The sequence below is a fragment of the Sceloporus undulatus genome, chromosome 5 (assembly GCF_019175285.1).
Source record: "Sceloporus undulatus isolate JIND9_A2432 ecotype Alabama chromosome 5, SceUnd_v1.1, whole genome shotgun sequence".
NCBI lineage: Eukaryota > Metazoa > Chordata > Lepidosauria > Squamata > Phrynosomatidae > Sceloporus > Sceloporus undulatus.
Genome location: NC_056526.1, coordinates 180,397,960 through 180,425,589, shown reverse-complemented (window position 1 = coordinate 180,425,589; position 27,630 = coordinate 180,397,960). Strand labels below are relative to the sequence as shown.

The following is a 27,630-nucleotide window of genomic DNA, read 5'->3' as shown; positions in this document are numbered from 1 at the left end:
TTGTTATCATTCATTTTGGTTCTAAAATGAAGACATTGTTTTTAAAATTTCAAGGAAATTTTTTTCCCCTTTTATAAATAATGTTTAGAGAAACGGCAGAGTTAGAACAGGGTTTCCTATGGAATGGGACATAGGAACACATCCATGCTTTGTGTGGAATTATGCAAAAGTCATATTATATAAGGGTTTGGTTGGCGCAATGAATAGTAACACAGATAATTTTATGCTAAAAGTAATTAGCTCTATGTGTGCAGCAGCAGCATGTTTAGAAATTGCCACAAATTACACAGAAGTTATCAATTATCTTTGAACTGATGGAGAGGCAGTGTACTGAATTCTGCTCCAATTCAAAAACTAACAGCCCCGCCTAGAGTTTTAAATGGCATACAGATAATCAAATTTTTTTAGCATTCAGTCTCCATTTATTGACCATGTCAATAACAGCTCTGCATCTATTTGTCCTTCAAAGTTACACGAAAGCCTGTGGAATGATGTGCTCTCCTCTTAATACTGGATCAATGAAAAGATTATGTAATTTCTTTCTTTTCACTTTCCTTTTAATCAAGATGAATTTAATCTAGATGCACTATTGTGGCTTTTTTAATGTAGTGTTAAGTAAGCTTTGTATTACCATAAACATTTATCACCTTGAACCTGGATCCAGAACTCATCTTCATGGTGGATACAATTTGCAATTAAACCCACAAAAGTTACTCTTTTCCCAATTAATTTTCCTCCTAAAAACAGTTAGCCTACCTAGCAATTGCAGCATTAGTCATTTGCAGAAACACACTTTTGTCAGCCCCAGAGGTAGAAATGCATAGTGGGGTTGGAGGGCCATTTTGGGGTCCTCCTGACCTTGTGTCTGTTGCACATACACCATTTCCCCAGAAATCTGCCATATCACATCATTTAGATATAATATTTCAGTCATGTCCAGTTACAGTACTGTTTTTCACAGATTTGCAGGTATTTTATTTTATTGACAGGGGCTAGGGGATAGTGTTTACAGGTATGGCCCACAGGAGTCCCACTCCTGCCCTACATGATCAGCTTTCCCTACAAGACAGATAAAAGCAAGTGTGGGCAGATGCTGTTGAACTGCCACACCCATTAGTCCTAACTAATACAGCAGGTGATGAGAGGTGATGGGAACTGCAATCCATCAAGGTCCAAAAGCTGATCACTTCTGGTCTGAAGCAAGGGACAGAATAAAGAAAGCCACCCACTTCTGATGTAACACCAACTGTCTGTTAGTTGCTAGGATTACTGCAAAAGATGAGGGATGTTGGTCTGACCATTTTTCAAGTGCCAGAGGTCTTACCATGAGGATTGTGGCCACAGGTTGAGGAACCTATTTCCTGTGCCACTGGAACAGATTTCAGGCAAATATGTTCCAGCCTAACCTATACCGCACAGCAATGCCACCATTGTAGTGGCCAGAGATGGTTCTGTAGTTCTACAACTTGTTCACTCTAGTTGCTAAACCAGAGCAACCAACAGGCATATTACTGGCCCTAACTGTTGTTCCAGGCTGGTTTCTCAGTCTGATCACCTTGTCTGGTAGATAATGTGTTTAACAGTTTGTCTTCATCACTGATATATTCTAAACTCAACTACCACTAAAACCCTGGTCTCCAGAGTCATAGTCCAACACTCAAACCACTATGCCATGCTGACTCTCGACAAAAATTATACCTTAGCCCAGACTTCTCCAAACCAGTTGTATTGGTCTACAACTCAACCCCCCCTTGTTGGTTTCTTGTGGATGATAGGATTACAGTTCAACACATCTGGCAGACTGTTGGGTTGAGAACAGTGCATTAATTCCCAAGATATCCTGTATATGTATTTTTCATTCTAAAACTGTAAACACATGGGTCTTGGAATTTCAAAGAAGAAGAGGAAGATGAAACAGGCAGCCTGCCCCTGGCCTAAAGGCAGTTTTTACTCAGTACAGGGGGTATTTAACAGAGTTTCGATAGCCACTTTTAAAAAGGAGTCTGCTCCCAGATCTTGTTATGGTGCCTGAAAAGTAATTGTTACCCACTGTAATGATTTCAAATTGCAACATTGCATTGCTTTTGACTTTTCCTTTATTTTTTGTTATTCAAAAAGTGACAAAAGAATGGTATAAAACTTGAAAATTCCAGTAAAATCTTATGAAAATGCCCTTAAAAGGTACATTTAAAAAGTCACTAGACAATATTGCATCTTCATTTTCATTTGCTCCACTCCTTTCAAACCGTAGCCTCTCATTACCAACCTATTATTATTATTATTATTATTATTATTATTATTATTTTCTTATATCCCACCTTTTGTCCCAATGTAAGGACCCAACCCTGCAGTTAACCTCATTATTTGTAACTCATTAGTTCCAAGCTCTAGTATTTACAAGCCAGTTGTACAACCTCTGTAGCTTAGTGACTATTTACAACACAGGAATAGCAACCTACAAACAGGACAAGGACTGTAAACAAGTTACAGGTTAGGTCTCCCTTATCTGGAATTCTGAAATACTATAAAAACCAAAACTTTTTTCATGGGTGGCTGAAATAATGACACCTTTGTTTGCTGATGGTTCAGTGTACACAAACTTTGTTTCATGCACAAATTATTAAAAATATTGCATAAAATTACCTTCAAGCTATGTGTATAAGGTGTATATGAAACATAAATTAATTATCTGTTTAGATATAGGTCCTATCTCCAAGATATCTCCTTATGTACATGTGTGCAAATACCGGTATTCCTAAATAAATAAATCCAAAACAATCCTAGTTCCAAGCAGTTCAGATAAGGAAGACTCAACCTGTACATATAAATGGTGTACAAACATCATTATATACATAATTGTATTTGTGTAATTTTCACAAACATGCAGGATTTTAAAGCAGTGGAAGACAGTAAATTAAAGTAACAGCCAAGATAAGGTGATTTTTTTTTAATACTGTGTATTTAAAAAAAATATGGAGGTTGAAATGTTTCACATTATACATTTTCAAATTTTAAAAACCTGGTTCTCACTGCTGTAGTAAATGTGCCAGAGTCAGCTCTAGGCTTAAGAAGAATTATGTCAAAGCATTATCAGCCTCCAAAGTTATTGCCCTCCCAACATTATTGTGACCCCAAGCAGGCTTACATGTTGTGGTGAGCAGCAAAGGAGGTATAATTCCAATTACTCACAATGCTCATATTTGCTTCTCGAGAGCATTGTAGAAAATTTAAAATGGTCAGCTCACAACAGTCTCCTATGGAAACCTGACTTTGTATTGTGCAGGCAGGCAGCCCATGCTCAGTGATGCTAGGCACTGAACCCAGGCCTAAATGTTGGTGCTATATTGAATGATTTTAAACTATACAAGCTGAACTTCCAATGTGTAGTTTATTGTTATACAGCACAAGCTAAGGTTTGCTACCTCAGTGAGAACCAAGCCAAAGTAGCAGTGCCATTCATTGGATCCCTAGAACAGGCCTAACCTTAACAACATTTACTGGTCTGAATCTGGTGATTCACCAATGTCAAATAGAAAAGACAAAAAAAGCCAGACATTCTTCATGCAACGCCTACCTAGAAATGCTGCCATGTTCATGACTTGGCTAAACACACAGCTTGCAGGAGGGGCATCACCTGCAACACTTCAAAAATATAACGTGTATCATTGTAACTCAACTAAGCCTGCAACAGAGATAAATAAATCAGTAAAAAAAGTCCATCGGTAAGAATGGGCCTTTTTGAAAAGAAAGAAAGAATAGAAAGTGATCATATTACCTTATATATGGTGGCTTTAGGGGACTTGATTTCCTAAGAATGCAAAAAGAAAGCAAACAAATACAAGTCAGAATAACACTGATTATTATTTAGATCTTGACTGTATATATTGACTATGGATAGTTTAGGTATATTCAGTATGAAATAAGAAGTGTGCATTATGGGAAAGGTGAACAGAATACTGATTGTGATCCACAGGCAGATTCTGGAATGAGTTACATTAAATCACAAAAATCTCTTAGTTTGAGAGGCCCAGGTAATCTTCAATGGCTTATGCCTCTTCTGATTTAAATGTGTTAGTCTTGTATGTTTTCCCAATCTTACCCTGCCAGATATTCTGATTCTCATGAGAGGCATCCCTTATTTACATGGCAGCTAATTTATTGCCCTGACAGTAATGCAATTCCAAGTCCCTGCCATCTTCTTCCAAATAGGAGTGTGTTTGGCTATGCACATGCTTGCATGAGAGAGTAAACAAAGCTTGTAGATTACTTAAAACAGATTCAACATTGCTTTAGGCTCCAACATGCAAAATGCTAGCAACAGATGCGAATTCATGCCATTATCTGCCATAATCAAATTGTTCTTCACTGTTCCCCCCCCCCCTTCACTTCTTTCATTGCTTGACATTTGTGTTGTTGTTTGACCTATAACCTAAATGGAATGAACTCAAAGACATAGCCATGTTAGTCTGGAAAATCAGTATGCAAAGGGATCTGCAGCACCTTTGAAACTAACTAACTGAAAGAGAGAGGTTAGTAGCATGAGCTTTCATAGACTTGAGCCTGCTGCCTCAGATTGGGAAAATAGGTTCAGGTCTACTACCAGGTTCAGCTCTACTTCTATCTCTGCCAGATCCCTTTGCATACTAACTTGAATGAAGTTTATTACTGGCCTATGGAACATCTTCTGCACTTATTTATCAGCATTAGAAGATTTTTTGGAACAGGAGCTCTTGTTTGCAAATATTTTATATGGTGTAAGAGCTCAAGTCTCCAAACACAGGTGTTCCCATTTGCATTCTGGTAGGATTTTGAATGGCACAGGACCTCTCATTTACAAGCTAACAAGATTTTGCATTATGGAAGTTGTTGCCCTATAGCAGTAGGGGAAAACGCACAGGGGAGGGCCAGAGTCATAGAGACTGAGTCAGATGTATGATTTCCATGTCATCGACCTCATATTAATCTGGACCTACCTTATGCCCTTGACCTTACCCACTGTGAGAATGCAGCCCTTAAATTATTCCCAAATTGGAATCTGGCTCTCTAGTTGGAAAGACCTCCCCAGGTATTATCTGAAAATGTATATGCATGTGTGTGTACCTGGATAATACCCAGTAGTTAGTAGCAGTACCACCACCAGCTGCATTAGTAGTAGTAGTAGTAGTAATACTAATGATGATGATGATTCATAGGTACCAATGGAATATATTTTGGAGCCAACCAATGACATTCACCTAGATAAATGAATACTGCAAAACATTTAAAAACTGAATAATGAGGGCTGTATCAATATGAAAATAGATTGATAATTATTTTACCTGTCTGCCACATTTAGTGGAATAATTTTGTTGTCTTCTACCGCTATAAAATATCTGCCAAAACAGAAAGAGTGGAACCTTAAATCACTAACAGAATAGGAAGAGGCAAAGTACAGGAATATCAAGGCAGAAATGGTGTTCTCTGAGGGAAAAGGAGAGAGCTCAATACAGCACCAAGCAGGAAATCTGCCCAAAGATTTTGATTGTGTTATAACTAGAATAGATTCTGTCTCTCTTGCTGCAGCCTCTCCTAGCTAGTATGTTCTTCTTTATTAATAAATTTTGTCATCTTGACCACACTTTGATATTGCTTGGGCACACATGTCCAGATTTTTATTTATGAAATTTTGGAAAATGTGAAAGGGAGCTATGTTAGGGAGCCCTGAGATCTGCAAAAGTAGAAAACATAGTGGTTTGAACATTGGACTATGACTCTGGAGACTAGGGTTCGAATTCCTGCTTGGCCATGAAAACCCACTAAGAGGCTTTGCAGACTGCCCCTAATGGGCGGCATGCAGTTGCCTCCAGCTGCGCCAGATCGAGGCCATGGCAACCGCATGCCACAGCCCCGATCTGGCCTTTCCAGGGCGCAAAAAGGAGCTGCAAAAAGCAGCTCCTTTTTGTGCCCTGGAAAGGACGTGACAGCCACAGCGCTGTGGCTTTATGGTGCTCTTTTGGTGCTGTGTTGTGTGGAGGCAGAACCAGAGGAGTACAGTGATGTTGCGCCATGTGGAATGGCACGTGGTGTCATGCTGTCCTGGGGTGGAGTTGGGGAGTGCATCATGTGGGTGCTATACGCCAACTCCACCCCCAGACTGGCCTTTATAGCTGGTGTGCATAGCCCCTGAGTGATCTTAGGGAAGTCACACACTATCAGCCTCAGACGCAGGCAAAGGCAAACCTTGCCCAGAAAACCCTTTGATAGGTTCTTCTTAGGGGCACCATAAGTTGGAAACAACTTGAAGACACACAATAACAACAGATTTAAGTGAAGGCATAACTGGCTGATTGAAACAATTAACTTTCCCTTTTATGTTCTGTGTTCTTACTACACGTGTATACAGCTGACTCTCAATATCCATGGGCTTGTCATCTGCAGATTTAAGCATCTGTGGATGGCAAGCCCTGTTGCTTACAATGAGAGTGCATGCATGCAGCCGTGTGCACATCACTCATGCCATTGAGGACAATGAGACCTGAGGTCCTGCGTTTTTCCTTATCCTCGGGTGTGTGTGTGTGTGTGTGGATCCAGAACAGATGCCCCACAGATAGGAAGGGCGGACTGTATATCACTTTTCTGCATATAGGTATTTTAAAGAGTTGAAACATCTGTCTTCTAGAAAGAATGGTGCATTTAAATAAAAGTTTTTTAAAAAGAAAAAAAATCACATTTGTATTTCTCTCATTATTTCATCTGGAATTATGCCTTTGAGTTACGCTGTGTCAAGGCATTACTTTTCCCAGAAAACATTTTATAAACAAATTGCAAAGCTCACTTACACAATCCATAATCCTGCTGAGGTAAACAGTGTAAAGACAAGAGGTAAGAACATCCATACGCTGCATTTCTTCCCATCCATGCCTGTGAGGAAGAAAAAGGAACAGATAAACATTTTTCTGATGAAGAAAGTAGTGGCTGCATCTGCACTGCAGAAATAATTCAGTTTGTCACTATCATGGCTCAATGCTATGGTATTCTGGCATTTGTAATTTTGTGAGATATTTAGCCTTCTCTCTCAAAGAGCTATAGTGCCCATCAAACTACAAATCCCAGAATTTTATTTATCCCATTTGGACCCTGCCCTTTCCCCAAGGAGCTACACAGTCCTTGGAAAAGTTAGTTTTTCCGACTGCAGCTTTTGAACTATCACTGGGAGTGATAGTTCAAAATCCTACAGTCATTGGGAGTTGTAGCGCAAAAAAGAGAACGTCTCCCAGATCTATAGTCAGTTAAGCTGGCAATGATTAGGCCAGGGACATCCACGCATGAGCTTCATGGCCCTGCAGGGATCTGAACCCACATCCAGTCCTGAGGTCTATTCATAACCATTCGGAACTGGAAAAATCACCTGAGAGCTGTCATCTAAAATCTGTAAATTTGCTACCATCTCCCTCAAAACAGAAAATTGCCTGAAATATGAACGTTACTGTTAAATAAATAAACAAACAAATAAATATATATGTAGGACTAACTTACCAATCTGATGCTGATTCTTAAGAAACTAAAACTGATGCCCAAGAAGCTTGTATTAGAGAAATATCACACTGCATGGTTATAGCACTATTATTCCATTTTAACTGATATGGCTGCCCCCTGTGGAATTCTGGGATTTGTAGTTTAGTGAGGCCTAAGAGCTCTCTGGCGGAGAATTCAAAAGGCCTTTCCTTAAACTGCAAATCCCAGGATTCTACAGGAAGCAGCCATAGCAATTAAAAAGGAATAATAGCGCTATGACAGCATAGCATGATATTCAGCTTGGGTGGGTCTACACTGTAGAAATAACGCAGTTTGACACCGCTTAAACTGTCATGGCTCCTCCATCCTACAGAATCCTGGGATTTGTGGTTTTGTGAAGCACCAGCACTCTTTGGAAGAGAAGGCTAAAACTACAAATCCCAGGAATCTATAGGATGGAGCTACAGAACCTAAAGTGGTATCAAACTGCATTATTTCTACTGTGTAGATGCACCTTTGGCTCTCTCTCTTCCTCCATATTCCTCTCTTGCTCTTATGAAACCTTTCCAAAAAGGACACCTTGGAAGGAGGGTGCTACTATTATTCTTACACCCAGCCTTAACCGTGATGTTTTTTAGATGATCATATAAGATAATTACATGCTGCTACGATAATTTTGTAGCATCTACAATGTCAGAAAAATTCCTAAGCTACTTAGATATTCATATTCAGCCAGGCTAAATGCTTCTAGACCCAGGTATGAAAGTGAACAGCTAATGGAGTCCATGAAATTCACCCTTAAAGCATACATAAAATGCTTTAAAAACAACTGGTCTGGTCTTCATACTTTTTGCATATCTACCAAGGAAGCATATAATGAAGGCAAGAATAAGCTCATTGTTTTGGAGCTCAGATGTGTTCTTGGGAGACTTTCAATGCTCCCCAACATTTTTCCTTCTCCGAAACAAACTTCATATGAATCCCATAAAATCCTGTTGATGATCCCCATGGCCTTGGGTTATGGCTGAAATCTACCCTAATGAAACAAACTCAATACATAAAATACATTTCATGAAAATAGGAACTCACTGTTGATTTTATAAAATAAAGAAATAGGACTATGTTTTGGCCCAATCTGCTCCAAGCACATTTTGCATGATATTAGTTACATTCCCTTCTTATTACTCATCATCCATTTCTTTCTGATCTCATACAGTTCCCTGCCAGAAATGTTGACATTCTGCAAAAGTACTGGAGCGAAAAAGAGAGGGAAGGATGCAAAGCAAGGCTATTTCTCCCTTCATTTTCTATTTGCATGCTTTTGTGGATTGGGATGTTTTACAAAGTACGTAAAGTTGGAGACATCTCAGTGCAATTTTCATACTTGACGTCAATGAAGGAAGGTCATTCTGGGAAACAGCTCTTCACCCCAGTTCTCAAAGCTTGTGAATTCCTTAATAAAGTTAATAGAAGCTGTCATTCAAGAACCAGGAAACATGCCAGCAGGGACAAAAGTCAATTTCTGTATGCTGCTAGGTTCCTCGTAAAAAAGTTTATTTCTGCCTGTGCTGGATTTTAGTTCTGCATTGTTCAGCAAAGGCAAAGTGCCATCCCTCAAGACTGCAGCACTTTAGCCACCTCTATAAAAATTCCTGCACTTTTATATGCAGCACCTTCTTGTCTTTGCAGTATGTCTATATTTGTAATGCAAAAAAACAGCAACCCAAAACCAACCCAAACCCATACACACATGCACACTTGAATTTCTTATCTGGTTTCCAGAAATTCTTAATATTCACCAAATATTTGCATACCAGATACTATCACTGCACATTTTCTTTCTATAGGTACAAGGTGAGTCTCCCTTATCTGAAATGCTTGGGACCAGAAGTGTTTTTCATTTAGTATTAGTTATTTATTTACCGGATTTTGAAATATCTGCATATACAGAATGAGCTATCTTAGAAGATGGAACCAAAGAATAAACATGAAATTTATTTATGTTTGTATACATCTTATAATACACATAGTCTGAAGGCAATTTTACACATATTTTAATAATTGTTTTGCATGAAACAAAGTTTGTGTTCACTGGACCATCAGAAAGCAAAGGTGCTCAGCCACCCATGTGGACAATTTTGGATTTTGGAATTCCAGATAAGGGATACTCAACCTGTGTCAAAAACAGGTTTTCAGATCGATCTCAACTGGTTTAAATGGCCCTTGTTCACACTTGTAGCGAATTCCTGGTGCAGTTTGTCGATAGGGGACCAGTGCTAAACCCATTTAAAGCGTTTCAAATCTGCTGAATTCCCCACGTCTTTTGCAATTAATTGATTCAGCGCTGGTGTGAACGAGCTGCGGATCTGAATCGGTTCCCTGTTGCACGGTCAGCCCTGTGACGTGATCCACGTTGAAAGATCCATCGACAAACATGAATGCATAGTGGATTAAATTGACACGGTAAGGACAGGTTGTGCTACCTGTAACAGTATTTCTTCGAGTGTTCATCTGCGAATACATACAAATGGGTTTCACTGCGCCTGCGCAGTGCTGCTCGGAACCTACTGGAATCACTGGGGGTTAACTCTGCAAACTATTGAAACTTTTTGGCGGTAACTCGCCCACCGTTAAGGCCCTGCCTTCCCGCTCTTTCCCCAGTTCCGCCATTTTTCCGCCAAGCAGGCGATGGAAGAGCCAATGTGAGCAGGGACATGAGGGGACGAGGGTGGGATTTGTATGTATTCGCAGATGCCACTCGAAGAAATACTGTTCAGGTAAGCAACCTGTCCTTCTTCTTCGTGGTCTCTGCGAATCATACAAATGGTTTAGACTGACAAGCTAAGGTATGCGGCGGGGGGTCCTGAAACCAAAGCTATGGTGAACCAAAGGTATTTATTACATAAAAAACACCTTGAACCATAAGAGTCAGTCTTTTTGTTCATGCACAGATCAAATAGCAATAACGTTGCTAAACCTGAGAGGGAACAGGGTCTGCAAGCCGATCCCAGGGACTTGGGCAAACCACATTCAACAAAATGAAACAGTGTCAACTGTACAAGAGTAATAAACACAAACATCAGTAGTGCAATCAATGCAACCCTGAAACAACACCGCCCTCCCGAAAGCTGCGTCTCGGTGGCCCTGGTGTCCAACCTATAGTGCTTAAAAGTCAGAGGTTGGGACCAGGCAGCAGCCTGCAGACATCCCAAGATCCCCGACAGGAATGCAGAGGATGCTGCCATTGACCTTGTGGAATGGGACCGAACCCTGCCAGGGAGAGGCTTGCCTAACAGTTCATAGCAGAGGTGGATGGTACCAGCCACCCATTTGGACAACCTCTGCGCAGCCAGGCAACCCCTTCTTCGGTTCAGTAGCATTGGAAAAGTCTCTCGGACCGACTGGAGGCAGCAGTTCTGTCCAGGTAAAAAGCCAGTGCTCTCCTGACATCAAGAGAGTGTAGGCGTCGCTCCTCATCCGACGTCGGGTTGGATGCGAGAGTGGGCAACACAATGTCCTGGCAATGTGGAAAGCAGACACAACCTTCGGCAAGAAGGTGATGTCCGTACGGAGCCACTTTGTCCTTGTGGAACTCCAGAATGGCTGGTCCCTCCGTAAAGCACAGAGTTCAACCGCACGGCGGGCAGGGTGATGGCCACAAGAAAGGCGGTTTTCCAAGTCAAGTCTCCAAGCCGCTGTGGCCATCGGTTTCAAAGGGCTTGGATTGGAGGACGGCCAGTACCGACTCCAAACTCCCGCCGGCGTTGTTGTACCGACACAGGAGGATACCGATTGGCACAGCCCTTCAGGAACCCCTTCACCAGGGTCTTGAAGAAAGAAACCCTCCCCTGAACTGGTATTTGGCACAAATGGCAGACAGGTAGCATTTGATGGATGGAGGGGACAGCCCTCCATCCAAAAGTGCCATCAAAAACTCCAACCATGGAGTGGACACCTGTGCAGGAGACAGCCCCTTTGGTAAGGAAGAGGCAAAATCTCCTCCATTTCAGGGCCTAGGACCGCTGGGTGGAAGGTTTCCTCGCAGCCAGGATCACCGTCCTCACTGCCTCCGGTAAGGCAGTCAGGGCGAATCTGCAGGGTAGCGGAGGCCTCGCTCTGGTCGGGGGGGAGAATTCGCCGTCCTGGATCGACAGCCGGTCCAGGCGAGGATCGAGACGGAGGAACATCTTGGAGAGGTGGAGAAAAAGATGCGAACCACGGCTGTCTCGGCCCACCAGGGGTGATCAGGATCGCATGCGAGCGGTCCGTTGTCATCTTGGACACCACCTGATTATGAGAGGGAACGGAGGGAAGGCGTAGAGGAGCTCCCCCGTCCAGAGGAAAGCGATGCATCTCCGAGGGATCCGTCCAATCGCTTCCTGGAGCAGAACTGGGGACAGTGGCTGTTCCACCTGGTCGCGAAGAGTCGTCGGGGGGTTCCCCACCGATCGAAGAGGTCGCTGACCGTCTGGGATGGAGCCTCCACTCGTGGCACCCGAAGGAGATCTGCTGAGACGATCTGCCAGCTCGTTGTCCTCCCCGGGAAGGTGAATCGCCTGGAGGAGGACGCGCTCTGGTGCACCAGTCCCAGATGCGGGCGTGAGGTCGAGCAGGGTCCTGGATCTGGTACCACCTGTTTGTTGATGTATACATCACGGTGGTGTCCGTTCTCAGGAGGACCACTTTTCCTGAGACAGCAAACTCGAATGCCCTCAAGCCTTCTCCACTGCGAGCATCTCCCAAGCGTTGATGTGGGGAGCTTGTCTTGTGCGGACCACCTGTCTTTGACGCGGCGGTCGACAGGGGGCGCCCCCATCCCTCCAGGGATGCATCGGTTGTCAGAGTCAGTTGTGCCTGGGCGTGATGAAAAGCATCCCGTGCAGTTGGGCTGTCTAGCCACCATCTGAGGGAAGCGGCCACGGTCTCGGTACCGTGAGGCCACTTTGAAGGAGGGTCCTCCAACGGAGAGGAACCAGGATTGGAGAGGTCGAGACGAAGTCTTGCCCGGGGGTGCACGAATGTCGTCGATGCCATGTGGCCCAGGGCGACTTGGACATCTCTGGCTCTCACCTTCTGTGGGAGATGCACGGCCTGAGGGACGTTGTCAGGGCAGACCGTCCGGAGGGAGGAAGGCTAGGCAGTTTTCGGAGTCGAGATGGCCCCGTGAACTTGAATCTGCCTGGTTGGTGTTAAGTGGGACTTTTCCTGTTGACGACCAGTCCGAGGGAGTCCAAGAGGCGCAAGGCGAATGAAAATGCCTCCTGTCAGCTGTCTTGGGATTCGGCTGCAAACAGCCCAGTCGTCCAGGTAGGGAAAGACCATGAGCCTTCTGTGAGGTTGCCACCACCGGTGCCATGCACTTCGTGAAGACTCGTGGAGCCGTGGCCAAGCCGAAAGGAAGCACGTTGTAGTGTACACGGTGGAGCCGACAGCGAAGGTGAGGAATCTCCGGTGGGACTCCCGGATCCCATGTGGAAGTAGGCGTCCTTCAGGTCGACGTCCGAACCACAGGCCCTGGTGGAGTAGAGGCAGATGGAAGCCAAGGTTTACCATTCGAAAGCGACGGTAGTCAAGGAACAGTTCAATTGTCTCAAGTCCAGGATGGGCCTGTGCCCCCATCGCTTTCGGTACCGTGATACCTGGAGAAAAAGGCCGAGGACATTGGTCGGGCGGCAAAGGGGAGTTGCCCCTTTACCAAGCAAGGTGCGCACTTCGTCGGAAGGGTGTCCGAGGGGGAGTGGACATAAAAGCTCCAGTTGGAGGGAGCTCTTGGAACTCGAGGGCATAACCCCTGCGGACGATGTGAGAACCCACGAGTCCGATGTTATAGAGGCCCAGGTGTTAACATAGGGCCTCAAAATGTCCAGAAAGAAGAGGGGTGAGAGGAAAACGCGCTGCGTCCCTTCAGGCTCTCTTCTTCCCTGGTCGGTGTCCTGCCGGCGGGACTTGCGTACCGAGGCGGGAAGTTGCGACGGCCAGAGGAGGAGGAAGACGCGAGGGGAAGCGGTGTCTCTGGGAGCCCTGCTGCTGGGACTGCCGATCCCGGGAGAAGGTCCTCGTGACTGACCTGGTGGCTGCCAAGGGCGCTGACGCTTCCGGAACGGAGAGGCCGGTGCCGAAGACATGCCGTGCTTCTTCGCCGCCGCCTTCATCCTGACACTTGCAGTTCAGGCGGTCGCGGTCTCGGCGTGGAAGAGCCCGGTCCCTCGAGCGGCAGTCCTCAATGGCGCCCTCCGCGTGGGGTTGAGGTCGGAGGCCTCAACCAGGCATGGCGTCGAAGTGCCATGGTGCTGACATGGCCCTCCCGGAGCAGTCCGCCATATTCTGGAAGTGGTGATTAGCCAAATTCCAATGGAATGGGCCTTGTCCCTGATCTCCACCCGCTGCCTCTGGAGTACTCCGGACGTCCGGGACGAAGGGGGAGATCCGTTCCATAGGGTCTGAATGTAGGCCCCCATGCAGGCGGTGTAGTTGGCAGCCTTGACCCAAGAGCCGATGCCGAATAGGCCTTCTTGGCCAGTCCGTCCACCTTCTTCACCTTCCGGTCGACAGGGGAGGTGGCCTGCTTCGGGACGAAGCTGTGTTGGGCTCCCCCCTCCAGTTCGGCTGGGGTGGTCAGCCAACAAAGGCAACTCGCCGGGCGACCTATAGGCGACTCCACCTTGCGGGAGGGCGCCGACAGGGTGGCCGGAGAGTCCCAGGACCTCTTCACGATGGTCTGGAGAGAGGGAAGAAGAGGCAGTCACGGCGGAGTAGGCACCCGTCCGTGCACCCGACGCTCAACCGGGTCCTCGCGCGTTCCTCCGCAGAAGCGAGCTCATGTCGAGGGCCCTCCCATCTTCACGACGTGTTCGGTGAAGGATCGGACGTCATCTGATGGGGAAACGGCTCTGGGTTGTGCATCCTCTGGGAGAGGCCGGGTCGAGAGGACATCCTCGTCCGAGGGTGCTCAGAAGGCACAGCAGCTCGTCTTCAGAGTCCAGGTCGGAGGAGAGAGGGTCCGTCACTCTGACCTGGGATTCGGGCGGGTTGGACGAGGTCCGCTGAAGACCGGGAGCGCCTGCGGGTGGAGCGGCGACCTCTCGTAGACCGAACGGTCGGGACCGATCTGGACGGTACCCTCAGTCCCCGACAATTGTGGGGCGCTTGGAGGGTTTATCAGTGGCACTGGGCGGTTTGGAGCCACGGGCCACATCGGAGGTGGTGGAAGGGGTCCCGGCCGGGACCACACCACGCTGAACGGCGGCTCTCCCAGATCCAACACTGGCCACACTGGCCCGAGAAGAAGAAGCGGGGGCGCCGAGGGGGGACAGAAGATGACCGCGAACCCCCTCTTGCCACCTTTCCCAGGGCGATCGCCGAAGTGAGCCGGGACTCACGGTTTTCCGGGCCTGGGAGGAGAGGGATCTGCAGAGCCGACAGGCCTTGGTGTCACTGGTTCTTGCCCAGGCACAGCAGGCAGGAGGAGTGCGGGTTCTGAACGGGCACCCTGCCCTCGCAAATGTCGCACTTCTTGAGGTGCAGGCATTTTCACAGTCGACAAAGCCAGAGGGGTCCGAAAACGAGGTCAACAGTCCGAAAGTCCGAAGTTACAGGGGCGGGCGACAAAGGCACAAAAGTGCAAAACGGGAAAGGCAGGAGGCGAAAGAAGCACAGAGAGGGAAAAAAAAAGGGGGAAAAGCGACACAACCGAATGCGTCAAGATACAGTCGAGGGTCAAAAAGACAAGTGATTCCAAGCAGCAAAGCAGCGAAGTTCCCTGACGCGTTAGCGCGGCGGAAAACAAGGAAACTGGGGAAAAAGAGCGGGAAGGCAGGGGCCTTATAACGTGGGGCGGGGGTTACGCCCCAAAAAGTTATGTTGCAGAGTTAACTCTGCCCAGTGATTTCAGTAGGTTCCGAGCAGCACTGCGCAGGCGCAGTGAAACCCATTTGTATGATTCGCAGAGACCACGAAGAAGAAGGTTAGATCACTGCTCGCATAGTATGAATGTCTATTCGGCACTAGATTGCTGCTTCGATTCGACTAAAAAAAACCACGGTTTATTCTGTAGTGGGAATGAGACCTAGGTTTGTCATGATCAAATTTTCTGTTGCCGTTCACAGCGGTGGTGATTGGGGGCTATTGTCTTTTATGATCAGAGGAAACCAACACAATAAATACAGTGCTTCTTAGCTGTGCTCAAAATGGAGGACGTTTTGACATTTGACACTTGGATAGGAAAGGGAAATGTAGGATAGGTCCATAGGGGAAAGGAGGAGGCCTGGTCATTCCTGTCACTGTGGCACTCTCCTCTCAGCTGTTATTAAGGGAGAAATCAGGGAGAGGGGGAGGACGAGAAGAAAAACATAGCCCCGTGCCCCAAATGCCTGCAAGCCAGCGCTTGGGCTGCCTCCCCTCTTGCTAACCTGTCTTCGGTTTCCGCGTCTCAAGGAGCGAAGAGGGCGGCCGTTGCCTGGCATCTAGGGCGACAGGAGTGCAGGCGGCCCCCTCTGGAGGGGCTCCACTGTCAGCCGAGGATGTGTGATTTATCCCAAGGTTTTCACGGCAGGGTGGGGGAACTTGAACCTCAGGAGGGGCTCCACTGTCAGCCGAGGATGTGTCCCAGCTCATTTCAGATGCTAAGGAGAATCTATCGCAGTTATCGCCCCCTGCCCCTGGGGTTGGGAGAGTGTAATTCATCCCAAGGTTTTCACAGCAGGGTGGAGGAACTTGAACCCAGGTCTGCAAAGTCGTAGCCCAACATACAAACCACTACGGCTTTGTTGGGGAAATGAGTAGCCCTCCCTCTGTCCAAGAACGTGGATCTGAAGGGGGAAATGAAGATGGAGATGGAGCGGCGGGAGTCCGCATGGGACAAGGTGACCTGAGGTCCTCCTTTTTCACTTCCTCCTGTCTAGAGGAGGAATTCCTAAATGTTCTCCATGTTGAGGTGGGGAGAAGGAGGAGGGAGGGCAGCACTTGGGGATCTCATGTGATCTGGATCAATCTGGTAGTGCATTCTCATTATCAAAAGATCCTTATCATTATGGGACCCACCAAAAGACAAAATAAGGAACCCAGTGCCAAATGCACCAGGTTAAATGGGTGCTTTTGCAGTCCTCCCCTGCAAATTGCACCGAGTGCAATCGCGCCCAATATGAACTCCAACAAAATAACCCAGGTTCCACATCAGGTTATTTCGTAATGTAAAGGGGCCTTGGATAAAACGCAAGGGATACCTTGCCTGCTATTTTATTCATCCAATGGCCTAGAGAGCTTGTAAATAAAGCACCATTATACATTACTTGTTACAAACTGAGTATCCCTTATTCAGAATTCTAAAATCCAGAACACTACAAAATCTGTAATTATCCACACAGGTAGCTGAGATAGCGCCACCTTTACTTTCTGAAGGTTCAGTGTACACAAACTTTGTTTCATGCACAAAATTATTAAAATAACATTATGTATAAAATTATCTTCAGACAATGTGAATAAGGTGTATAGGAAACATAAATGAATTTCACGTTTAGACTTGGGTCCCATTTGCAAAATACCCCATTATGTATATGCAAATATTCCAAAATCTGAAAAATTCAAAATCCAAAACATGGTCCCAAGCATTTCGGATAAGTAATACTCAACCTGTATGAATTCTTTCTTGATATCAATAAGGGGTGGGGGGTGGGGATGCTGTTACTTGTAAGTATTTTAACATTTGATGTATATTTTTTGAATGATGAGACCCAAGTCATTCATTTATGTTTCATACACACCTTATACATATTGGCTAAAATAATTTTATACATAATGTTTTTAAATAATTTTCTGCATGAAATAAAGTTTGTGTACATTGAACCATGAGAAAGTAAAGGTGTCACTATCTCAGCCACCAATGCTGATAATTTTGGATTTTGTAGACTTCTGGATTTTGGAACTCTGGATAAAATGCAGGCCTATGATACACATCACCACCTTTTTCTTTCTTTCTCCTGTATGATTTTTTAACACCCTTTGCCTGATGAACAAGCTTTGAAAGTTTGCAACATGTATTTTGTGTATTTTGGATGTTATTGTATTTTCCTATATGGCAATATACTCCTGGATATGACATTGGCAGTCCATTACCAACAAGTGATGTAACATGCTTATTTTTAAACCGAAGAAAAATAGATAATGGTGAGATATTTTCCCCCCATAAAATAACATCACCATTTGAGCTTTGGAAATAATGACTGCATCCAGTTGCCCATAAACAAGACACAAATACCGTATATACTCGACTATAAGTCGATCTCGTGTATAAGTCGAGGGCAGGTTTTGGGGCCAAAATGATACATTTTTGATATGACCCATGGATAAGTCAAGGATAAAATTTAGGGGCATCTTAACAAATTATGTAAAGAACAAAGCAAAGGAAAACAATGCCAAATACAGTGGTACCTCGGGATACGAAATACCCAGGTTACGAAATTTTCGGGATACGAAAAAATCCCATAGGGAATTATTGTTTCGGGTTACGAATGTTTTTTCGGGTTACGAAAAAACTTTTGGTGCTTTTTTCGGCTTTTTCGCACGGAATCGCGGCTTTTCCCCATTAGCGCCTATGGCAATTCGGCTTACGAAGGCTTTTCGGGTTACGAAAGCGGCCGCGTTACGAATTAATTTCGTAACCCGAGGCACCACTGTAACTTACAAAATTCCAGCAGGCACAACTATTTGTGCTCATCCTAAAGGCTGGATGGAAGAGAGAGTAGGGGAGGGGGGTCAGTGCTTCCAGGACAGACTAAACTCTTACCTTTCACCATATATTCATATATATAATATGAGTTAAAATACAGTACTTACACTTAACCGTGGATAAGTCGATTCAGGTTTTTTGAGTCAATTTTTTAACCTAAACTTCTAGACTTATACATGAGTATATACAGTACTTCTTTCTCTTCATATATCCCCAAAAACGGGTATCAAGAGGCACAGTGCCTCTCACACTGAGATAATACATAGCTAGTGCCAGATAACTACCATGGGAAAGTAACTTATGATGGAAGAGTGAAAACTGGAGGAAATTTAAGCAGATATTAGTGTAGCATACTGGTTCAAGTCCTGGACCCAGGGTTCGATTCCCCACATGGTTATGAAATGTACTGGGTGACCTTGGGCAAGTCACACTCTCTCAGCCTCAAGGGAAGACTAAGGAATTTATCACACTAGCAAGATCCAGCAGAGAAAGAGGATTTAAACTGGATTTCAATTAAATTCAAATTTAAACAGAACCTGCAAATTCGGGACCAAATTGCTACTAAAGTGAAATGACGTGAAGTTAAACCGAAGTTAAAGCGGAGAAAAATACCACTTTTTTACTTTCAGAATTTCCAAAAAGTAAAAAACTGCTGTTTTCCTCCGGTTTAACTTTAGTTTAACTTTGCATTATTTCACGTTAACAGTGACATTGTGTGATAAACTTTGGGCATTTCTGGGTTTTCTCTAATTAAACTCTCATTTAAATCCCATTTTCCCTTGGAAAATCTTGCTAAGGAAACCATGGCTCAATGCTGTGGGATTTTATTCTATATGTTCTGATGTAGCACCCCTTTGGTGGAACGGGTGTTATAAATAAACGTTGTTATTTGTAGTTTGTTGTGGCACTGGAGACAGAAAAGGCTAAACATCTCACCAAACTACAGATCTCAGAATGCCAGAGCATTAAACCATGATAGTTAAAGCAGTGTCAAATGCAGGGTGAACACATGTCCTCCTTTCTCAGAACATGTCCTACATCTCATCCTTCTGTCCAGGAGGAATTTCAAAAGGTCCTCCATTTAGAGCCTGACCAAGGAGCATGAATTTATATGCATACTTTTAGCTTTTAATTTAGACATACTCAACATTTTTCCAGATTGTGCTACATTTTGCAATGCCATATCCTCCTTTGCGGATAGGACATCGGGTCACCCTGCGTCAAACTGCATTATTCCTGCATTATTCATTAGGAGCCCTGGTGGCGCAGTGGTTAAATACTGCAGCCATTCACTTCAAAACCACAAAGGTTGCGAGTTGCAAGACCAGCAAAAGTGGCCCAAGCTCGAATCTAGGCTTCATCCTTCCGAGGTGCTAAAATGAGTACCCAGACTGTTGGGGGCAAATTATTGCTAATTAGCTTACTTGCTGTTCACCGCTATGATCTTTGGAATAGCGGTATATAAATAAAACAAATTATTATTATTATTATTAGATGCAGCCAAGAACAGGTTCAAGTGAGAGCTCCCCAAATTAATAGGTCTCAGGGTTGAGAAAGGAGAAGAAATCGGTTTAAACCAAGCAACAGATGTAGGTTTCCTTCCTACAAAGGCAAATAATGCAATTTCTACAGGTGTCTGGGCTGAGGTTTAATTCTTTGCAAGTTACCAAGGCAATGTGGTTAAAGGCAATGTGTACTAAAAAGGTTTTCTCTCATGGCCTGGCTCCAAGTTGCCACAGCAACGCATTAAGGAATAGTTACATTAATCATACAGGCCTTGATCTCACAAACTGCACAGAAGATGATCCAGGATTCTGCCACTTTTAGACTGAAACCAACATGTGAGATATCCTTGCAACCTAGAAGGCTAGCATGTCAGGGAGATGATTGTTGGAAGGTTTTTGCATTCTCTTTCCCCCTCATTCAATAGATAGGGATTTCGTGCATGCAAACTCCCCTCTCACATTCAGACTAACTATGTGATTTAGGTCGCTCCACCTTTGGGATTAACAGAGATTTTCTCTCCAAGATTTTCAACTTTACTGCATGTTTTTCCATCTTCCTCATCTCTTAACTTTCTTTGGAAAGGTGGTGAGATAAAGATTTCTTTTTACCTTAACTATTCACCAGCTAGATTAGGATATAGCCTTTATGTATATATAAATTAAAGCCATTAGTAAACTTTTATTTCAGCTGCAAGCTACTTGTGTTGTTTTTGAGTCAGTCTCAGTTCTTAGGGAAGCATAGTTAGACAAGAGCACATTTCGCTACTCTGCTGATTTAAAGCTAGACCCTAACAAGGCTTTGCTTTGATATTTTTGATATTTAAATATTTTTGTTTCCTTTACAAAAGGCTAAAGCCTTAGGAAATTTAAATTACCCTACAAATATAGGCTGGCACCTTAATTGCCAACATTTATTTACGCAGGGATCATTTTTCATGAAGGAAAAAATAATAACTCCAGCTTGGTGCGATGGTTTAAATGTTGGACTACGACTCTGGAGACTAGGGTTCGAATCCCAGCTTGGCCATGAAACCACTGGGTGACCTCCGAATATATTTTCCCTAGATTTTTCAAGATACCAAATGTAACCACAGCAGGGGAATTCTAAGCAAGAGGGAACTAAAGGACCGTGCCTTAACTCTTTGAGGTTTTCTGTCTCCAACAAAGGTAAAACGCTTTCATTGGACTACAATTTGGAACTATTATTTGGCAAGTTTTACCTATACTGTACAGAGAACCAGCGTAGTGGTTTGACTGTTGGACTATGGCTCTGAAGACCTGGGTTTGAACCCCAGCTTGGCCATGAAATCTACTGGGTGACCTTGGGCAAGTCACACACTCTCAGCCTCAGAGAATGGCAATGGTAAGCCCCCTCTGAAGAAACTTGCCAAGAAATCCCCGATAGGGTTGCCTTAGGATCATTATAAAAACAACTTGAACACACACAATGCCAATAACTCATGAAAGTCCCAATATATGTGCTACCTGAAGTGCCATAGGCAATATACACCCCTAATCCCAATGAATGTGAAGGGACCACTGTACTTGTATTCCTTCTTCCTAATTCAGTGAATGAAGATGCAACTGGTCTCAGTCATGGGAAGGAGGAGAAAAATGAAGATGTGCTCTCAAATGGGTTATCTCTGATTTTTCTTTCTCTGAAAAGCCCAGACCAGCTGTACCTTCATGATAGGAATCGCCTCTTCTCTCCACTGGTAAATGATAGCAGAAGGAGTCCCTCTTTGCAGTGTGAAGTTTTTGGATGGAACGCAAGGGCAAAAGAACAGACCTTTGTGACCCATCCTAAAAGGAACTGCATGCCTACACACACACACAAGCTGCACTTGTATGTGCCTTCAAGTCACTGTCACCTTATGGAAATCCCATGAATTTCATAGGGTTTTCTTAGGAAAGGAATACTTAAGAGGTGGTTTTGCCAGTTCCTTCCTCTGAAATCTAGTATAAAGCACCTGGTATTTGTTGGGTGTTTTCCATCCAAGTACTAACCAAGGTTGATACTGCTTAGCTGCCAAGGATCTGGTGACTTTAGGGTATTATCAGTATGTAAATCGCTACCAGATTGCCAGCCAAGGTAATAAATTGATTTTGTGTGTGTGTTGTGTGCCTTCAAGTCATTTTCAATGTATGGCAAACCTATCATGGGATTTTCTTGGCAAGATCTGTTAAGAGGAGGTTTGTCCCTGAAGCTGAGCTGGTTTCACGGCCAAACAGAAATCGAATTCTGGTCTCCAGAGTTGTGGTCCGACACTCAAACCACTAGTCCACACTGTCCCTCAAATTCACTATACCAGTTTTCTTTCTTTCAGAAAGCTGAAGAACCTACAGCTGTTTCTGGATGTGAATAGACAAAATGGCACCCCTACCATGTGGAACATCAGTGAGAATTTTACATACAGCTGACGCAGAAAAGCAATGACTGTGGACAATTACAAAGCAAAGCTTGTATTATGCAGTCATCTTGCCTCCTCTATATGAACATTTATGGAGGATCCAAAAGTATTTGTCTTCTGTTTACAACCTACCATTTCTTCTATCTTTTTCTTACTGTTAAGGAGGAAAAGACAAAATAGTTGCAAAATGCCTTCTGACAGGTAGCACAGGGAGTAATTTGTCTGGATGTTCCCTGCATAGCACCAAAACATCCTAGTGTGAAAATAAACAGTGCTTAGTTTCAGAATGTATTTGGTTTATCTTTCTGGCTGCCTATTATGTCTGTTTCTGTCCTTTCCTTAGTGAACTCACATGCTGGTGAGGTAGCTTAGGCAAACTGATAGAAATAGCTAAATCAGAAATAGATCTAGGGCTGCATCTGCACTGCAGAAATAATGCACTTTGACACAGTTCTAACTGCTATGGCTCAATGTTGTGGAATTCTGGGATTTAAAGTTTTGTGAGATATTTATCTTTCTCTATCAGACAGCTCTGGTGCCAAAAGTACTATAAATATCAGGATTCCATAGGATGGAGCCATGGCAGTTAAAGTGGTGTCAAACTACACTATTTCTGCAGTGCAGATGCAGCCAGATCTTTGGAAGAGCTCTTTGATGTTGTGAAGGCTGTATGACAGAGCCATAATAAAACAGAAATCCAAAGCACACTCAGATGGAAGCAAATCCCACTGGATCAGTAAGACTTAACTTCCATAAAACCTGATTAGAGTATGATGTGGCTTATAAAACTCTTAATTAACAGCATGGCCTGTGCACTTACAGCTGATCAGCACCAGAGGGCATAAATACTCTTTAAGAAACGAAACCACAGACATTTAGTACAAAATCTTAAACCAATAATCATGAGCAGTGAGTAAAAAAGAAGTACATTAACTTTTCCCGTAACAGATGTGCAAATATTTTTGGCATAAAAGTACACATTCTAACTATGTCACACTTTGAATCAGAGTCATCTATCCTCTTCCTGAGTAAGGGTCAGGCTGAAAATAAGCTAGGGCCAAGCTTCACACTCAAAAGCATTACCAACATCTGTCTCAATGTGTGTTAACACTACCAGAGCCTTCTCTTCCAGAAAGCAGAGCAGCAAGTTCAAAAACAAAAATAGGGATCTTGGAATTCAAGATATCAGAAGCAATGCAGGCAGCAGACAAACAAATGAAATGCTACAACAGGAGAAAGACACAGGAATGTAAGTAGCTGCATATACTGAGTTAGACCATTTGTCCATCTTACCTGCTATTATCAAAACTAATGGGCAACATCTCTCCAAGGTTTCCAAGGATTCTTTGTTAGTTCTATCTGGAGAAGCTGAGAAAGCAAGATGCTAAAAGATTCTGCATCAAAACATGAGCTAAATTACTAACCTATAGCTTCTCCCTTTATCAGGCCTTCTCCCCTGCCAACATGATTGGATGTAGGAGAGGACAATTAGGAAATTTGTCCATTATCAGCTACTTAATTAAGTATATTTAATAAAGGTAAAACATTTTTCTTACAAAATTGGACTACATTTGGCATGTTTTACCAAAATAGCACCTAAAAATGCTTCCTAGTGCAAAAATAATGGAGGGCTTCCTAAGAAATTCAGTGCTTTCTATCTAACAATGGAACTTATGGCTTCACAAAGCACAGAAGCATCTTGGATCTTAAGAGATGCCCCTCTTTTTGTCTTGCTAAGGAACTTAATTTTTCCCCCCTGGAGTACCCATATGGCCATGCAGTTAACATCAGCTAACGTCTATAGGTCCAGCACCTGGCTCTCAGAAGGAACAATACGGGCAGGTAGGAACCAAATGTTCTCCTAAATTTGCTTCATGATATGTGATTCAACGGCATTCATTAAGTTGCCCTACAGTGGATTAGGGCGGGTGTTGCGTTAATTATGTGTGTTGCTCTGGAACACATCTCACAACTAGTTTAACTATTGCTCCATTTAAACCAATATGACCAATAGACAGGCCACATTACTCCAGGGTTTCAGCCACAATTCTTTCCTAGCCTTAACTGAAAATGCCAAGGATTGAATTTGGGTCCTTGTGCAGGGAAAACATGTGTTCTGCCACTGAGCGAAATGCCTTTTCAATGTTTCATCAGCGCTTGCCTTACTGATCATTTTCACCTGCAGCAAGCAAAGGATTGCTCCATGCTGCTATGAGGCCAACAGCCAAATAATAGCAGTATTAAGAGGCACTCCCACTGCACAGAAAGGCAAGAACAAGCATTGATAGGTATGTGACTGCAAGGCACGCATCTTCACCTTCTCTCTTAGCCACAGAACCTCCTTACCTGCATGAGCAACTGTCTCAAGGCAGATTAACTGTCAGGGAACCAGAGCAACGTAACTGCCAGCTATTACGCTAGGATTACATGGATTAGGGTGGATGGCAGAACTCACTTTACAAGCCAGGGATCAAGCTTTCAGCTTAATTCCACTCCATAAATATTCCAAAATATTCCATTTGACAAATGAATTTTGTGTGTACATTTGCAGATTATTAACCACTGCAGCACTCAAAGCAAGAGCAGTCAGGTACAAGGCTGGTCAAGTTGATGAGCCATGGGCTAGCTGCATATGGACCACTGATCCATTTTGTTCATGTCAGGCTGACAATGCTTTCTCCTAAGAAGACACATGCAGAACCACTCCATGACTTAGAAATCCATGGAGAAGGGAATATGCAACCCTTCAAAAGATTGCCTTCGGTTCCCATCAGCCCCAGGCAATATAGCCAACAGCCTTGAATGACAGGAATTGTAGTCCAATGCAGTTTGCAGAATCGCAGGTTCCCTGTCCATGGATAAGAAAAGAGTCTCGATTCCTTTCCAGAATTTAATCAGAGGAGCCTAATGTGGGATTATCACTAGTCAATGTTAAACATGTTCCTCCAGGAAGGAGGCTTAGCTTGGACAAATTACATTTTTAGAAGACAGCTTCCATAATCCCCCACCATGCCTAGCATCCATACTTGCAAGTGGGAACTGTAACATTTTCCAGTCTTTGGAATAACACAAATGCCTTGCATAAAATGTAATTATCAAGAGACCTTTTTGGATTCTAATGGAAGAAGCCAGAACATTCAGGGACCGAGATCCAATGCAGACAGAATTCTATGTGTATACTCAAGTCTTCCACTACACATTAGGCATATAATTACAAATTCAGGCTGACATGGAGCAGGCTTCTCACATGACTGTACCACTTTTAAATCATACTTGTTTGCAAGTATTCCAGCCAAATCAGCAAAATTAAACATCATAATTGGGGGATTATCCCTGTTCATGCAGTCCTCTTGTTGTATGCCTTGTTTACAGGATGATCCATTGATTTTTGCATATATTTCTAGACCACACCACAGCCACCTGACCACATAACCATGACAACAGACAACCTTTCCAATTTGCTTTCTAAAGGACACAGGGCTATTGTTAGAGTCTCTTTTTTATTTGACAGCCTGCACAGGTTAATGCATATGTAGGATTCATGTAATGTTAGTGCCTCTTTAGTCTTTCATTTTTTGAAATATTTCTCCATTATTGGATTGTGCCCAGTTTGCAGAGAAGGGAATTGACAGACTAAAATCTTTCTAGACGCATCACTCCAATTTTGGATGTTTTTTTTTAATTACAATTTGCAGAATCTCCCAGGCAGCATGGCCACTGGTCATGCTGGTTTGTGAAGCCTGGGAATTGTAGTTTTCCAAGTTCCAGCTGATTACTCAGGTACTGAAGGAAATGTACTCTGCATCTCCTTAGAGAAATATTCATCTATTTTTTCCCCGCATATGTGCTAAGAAATCTGTTCAGGGACAGATTACGTGGTTGAACCTCAGCATAAATTAAACTTTATTATGTTTAACCCTCAATAAACTATGTGTTTACTTCAGCTGTGAAGTAGTTCATATATCACAGCCTTTGCACTTAAATGATTGGTGCAATCACTTGAAAAGTTGTGCTCTGCACATCTCCAAATTAGTGATTCTAAATTTGGGAACCTGGTTCAAATAGGTACATTTGGTGACTCGTGGCACCAAAAAAAGACAGAAGAGTGAATGAATGAATAAAGCAAAAGCTTTCAGAAGCTCCATTAATAATCCATGTACAAACAAACGTTTCCTTAGTGAATTTCTCCTTCTCTTCATTAATTAAAAACAAACAAAAAAAAAATGGTAAATTTACTATATTGTTGCTTAAACCTATCACAGAATGTTAGAATCCCATCCCTGCAGGAAGACCTCCAATGACACAAGAAATGGAGAGAAGGAAATTATAGCAGAGATAGAAAACTTTCCTGCAATGCAGATTCTGCATCAGGCACATTAACCTTCCCCATCTGTTACTGAAATATGCTATTCAAAGTAGGAGAAGCCACTGCATGAAACTTAAAGGGTGAAACAAGCCGCCTCTGAGAAAGCCATATCGGGGGCCATAGCAACCGCATGCTGTGGCCCCAATCTGCCTTTCTGAGCCAGCAAAAAATCAGCTTTTCCTGATCTGCCATGGCTATACAGCACTCGTGCAGCATGTAAACGCCACGCTGTCAGAGCACCCAGAAGCTGGGCAGCCAGGTAGCTTCTGGGCACCCTGGGAATATGCAACATCTAAACACCAGGCCCCCAAGCCACCGGGAAGCTGGCATTTACAGACAGTATGTTTTGTCTCATGCTCTGCTTTTCAGCATGAGCAGTTGTTGCACTGTAATTTACTCCTGAGTAGGCATAAAGAAAACTGAGGCCTGTTACAGACTGCCAAAATAAAGCTGTTTCGGGTCTCTTTGGAGGTATGCTATTTAAATGATGCATGGGTCCTAAGAGTCCGGAGGTCGCGCCAAAGCCACACTCGATTCCTAAGCACTGGAGTGCAGCTTTGGTGCAGCTTCCAGACTCTTAGGACCCATGTATCATTTAAACAGCATACCTCCAAAGAGACCCGAAGCAGCTTTATTTAGAAAACTTCCTGCAATGCAGGTTCTGCAGCAGGCACATTAACCTTCCCCATCTGTTACTGAAATAAGCTATTCAAAGTAGGAGAACCACTGCATGAAACTTAAGGGTGAAACAAGCCGCCTCTGGAAAGCCATATCGGGGGCCATAGCAACCGCATGCTGTGGCCCCAATCTGCCTTTCTGAGCCAGCAAAAAATCACTTTTCCTGATCTGCCATGGCTATACAGCACTCATGCAGCATGTAAACGCCCAGCTGTCAGAGCACCAGAAGATGGGCAGCCAGGTAGCTCTGGGCACCCTGGGAATATGCAACATCTAAACACAGGCCCCCAAGCCACCGGGAATGGCATTTACAGAAAGTATGTTTTGTCTCATGCTCTGCTTTTCAGCATGAGCAGTTGTTGCACTGTATTTACTCCGGAGTAGGCAAAAGAAAACTGGAGGCCTGTTACAGACTGCCAAAATAAAGCTGCTTCGGGTCCCTCCTTTGGAGGT

At 43.9% G+C, this 27,630-nt stretch overlaps 1 protein-coding gene and 1 long non-coding RNA gene across 10 annotated transcripts in view; one reads left to right on the top strand and one right to left on the bottom strand.

The window, feature by feature from the left end:
- The window catches only part of TMEM150C (transmembrane protein 150C), a 48,070-nt gene that overhangs the window by 11,113 nt on the left and 9,327 nt on the right, over positions 1-27,630 (bottom strand). For 2 of the 8 annotated variants that reach the window (XM_042469555.1, XM_042469554.1), the window contains 4 exons: positions 6,819-6,900; positions 5,319-5,372; positions 3,776-3,808; positions 3,575-3,642 (listed from right to left, as the gene is read on the bottom strand). In XM_042469555.1, coding sequence (XP_042325489.1) covers positions 3,575-3,642; positions 3,776-3,808; positions 5,319-5,372; positions 6,819-6,900 — 237 coding nt within the window. Of the gene's footprint in view, positions 1-3,574; positions 3,643-3,775; positions 3,809-5,318; positions 5,373-6,818; positions 6,901-7,515; positions 7,826-8,583; positions 8,843-8,878; positions 9,397-9,667; positions 9,691-15,902; positions 16,177-24,588; positions 24,616-27,630 lie in introns of those variants that run through there. The other 6 variants (XM_042469558.1, XM_042469550.1, XM_042469559.1 and 3 more) reach the window with 6 other exon arrangements.
- LOC121931612 lies at positions 16,253-22,505 on the top strand. Of its 2 annotated transcripts, none has more exons than XR_006104185.1 (3): positions 16,253-16,355; positions 20,788-20,889; positions 22,050-22,505. It is a non-coding gene; the product is annotated as an uncharacterized LOC121931612 (long non-coding RNA). The 2 variants fall into 2 exon arrangements; XR_006104186.1 differs by lacking the exon at positions 16,253-16,355 and adding an exon at positions 20,122-20,305.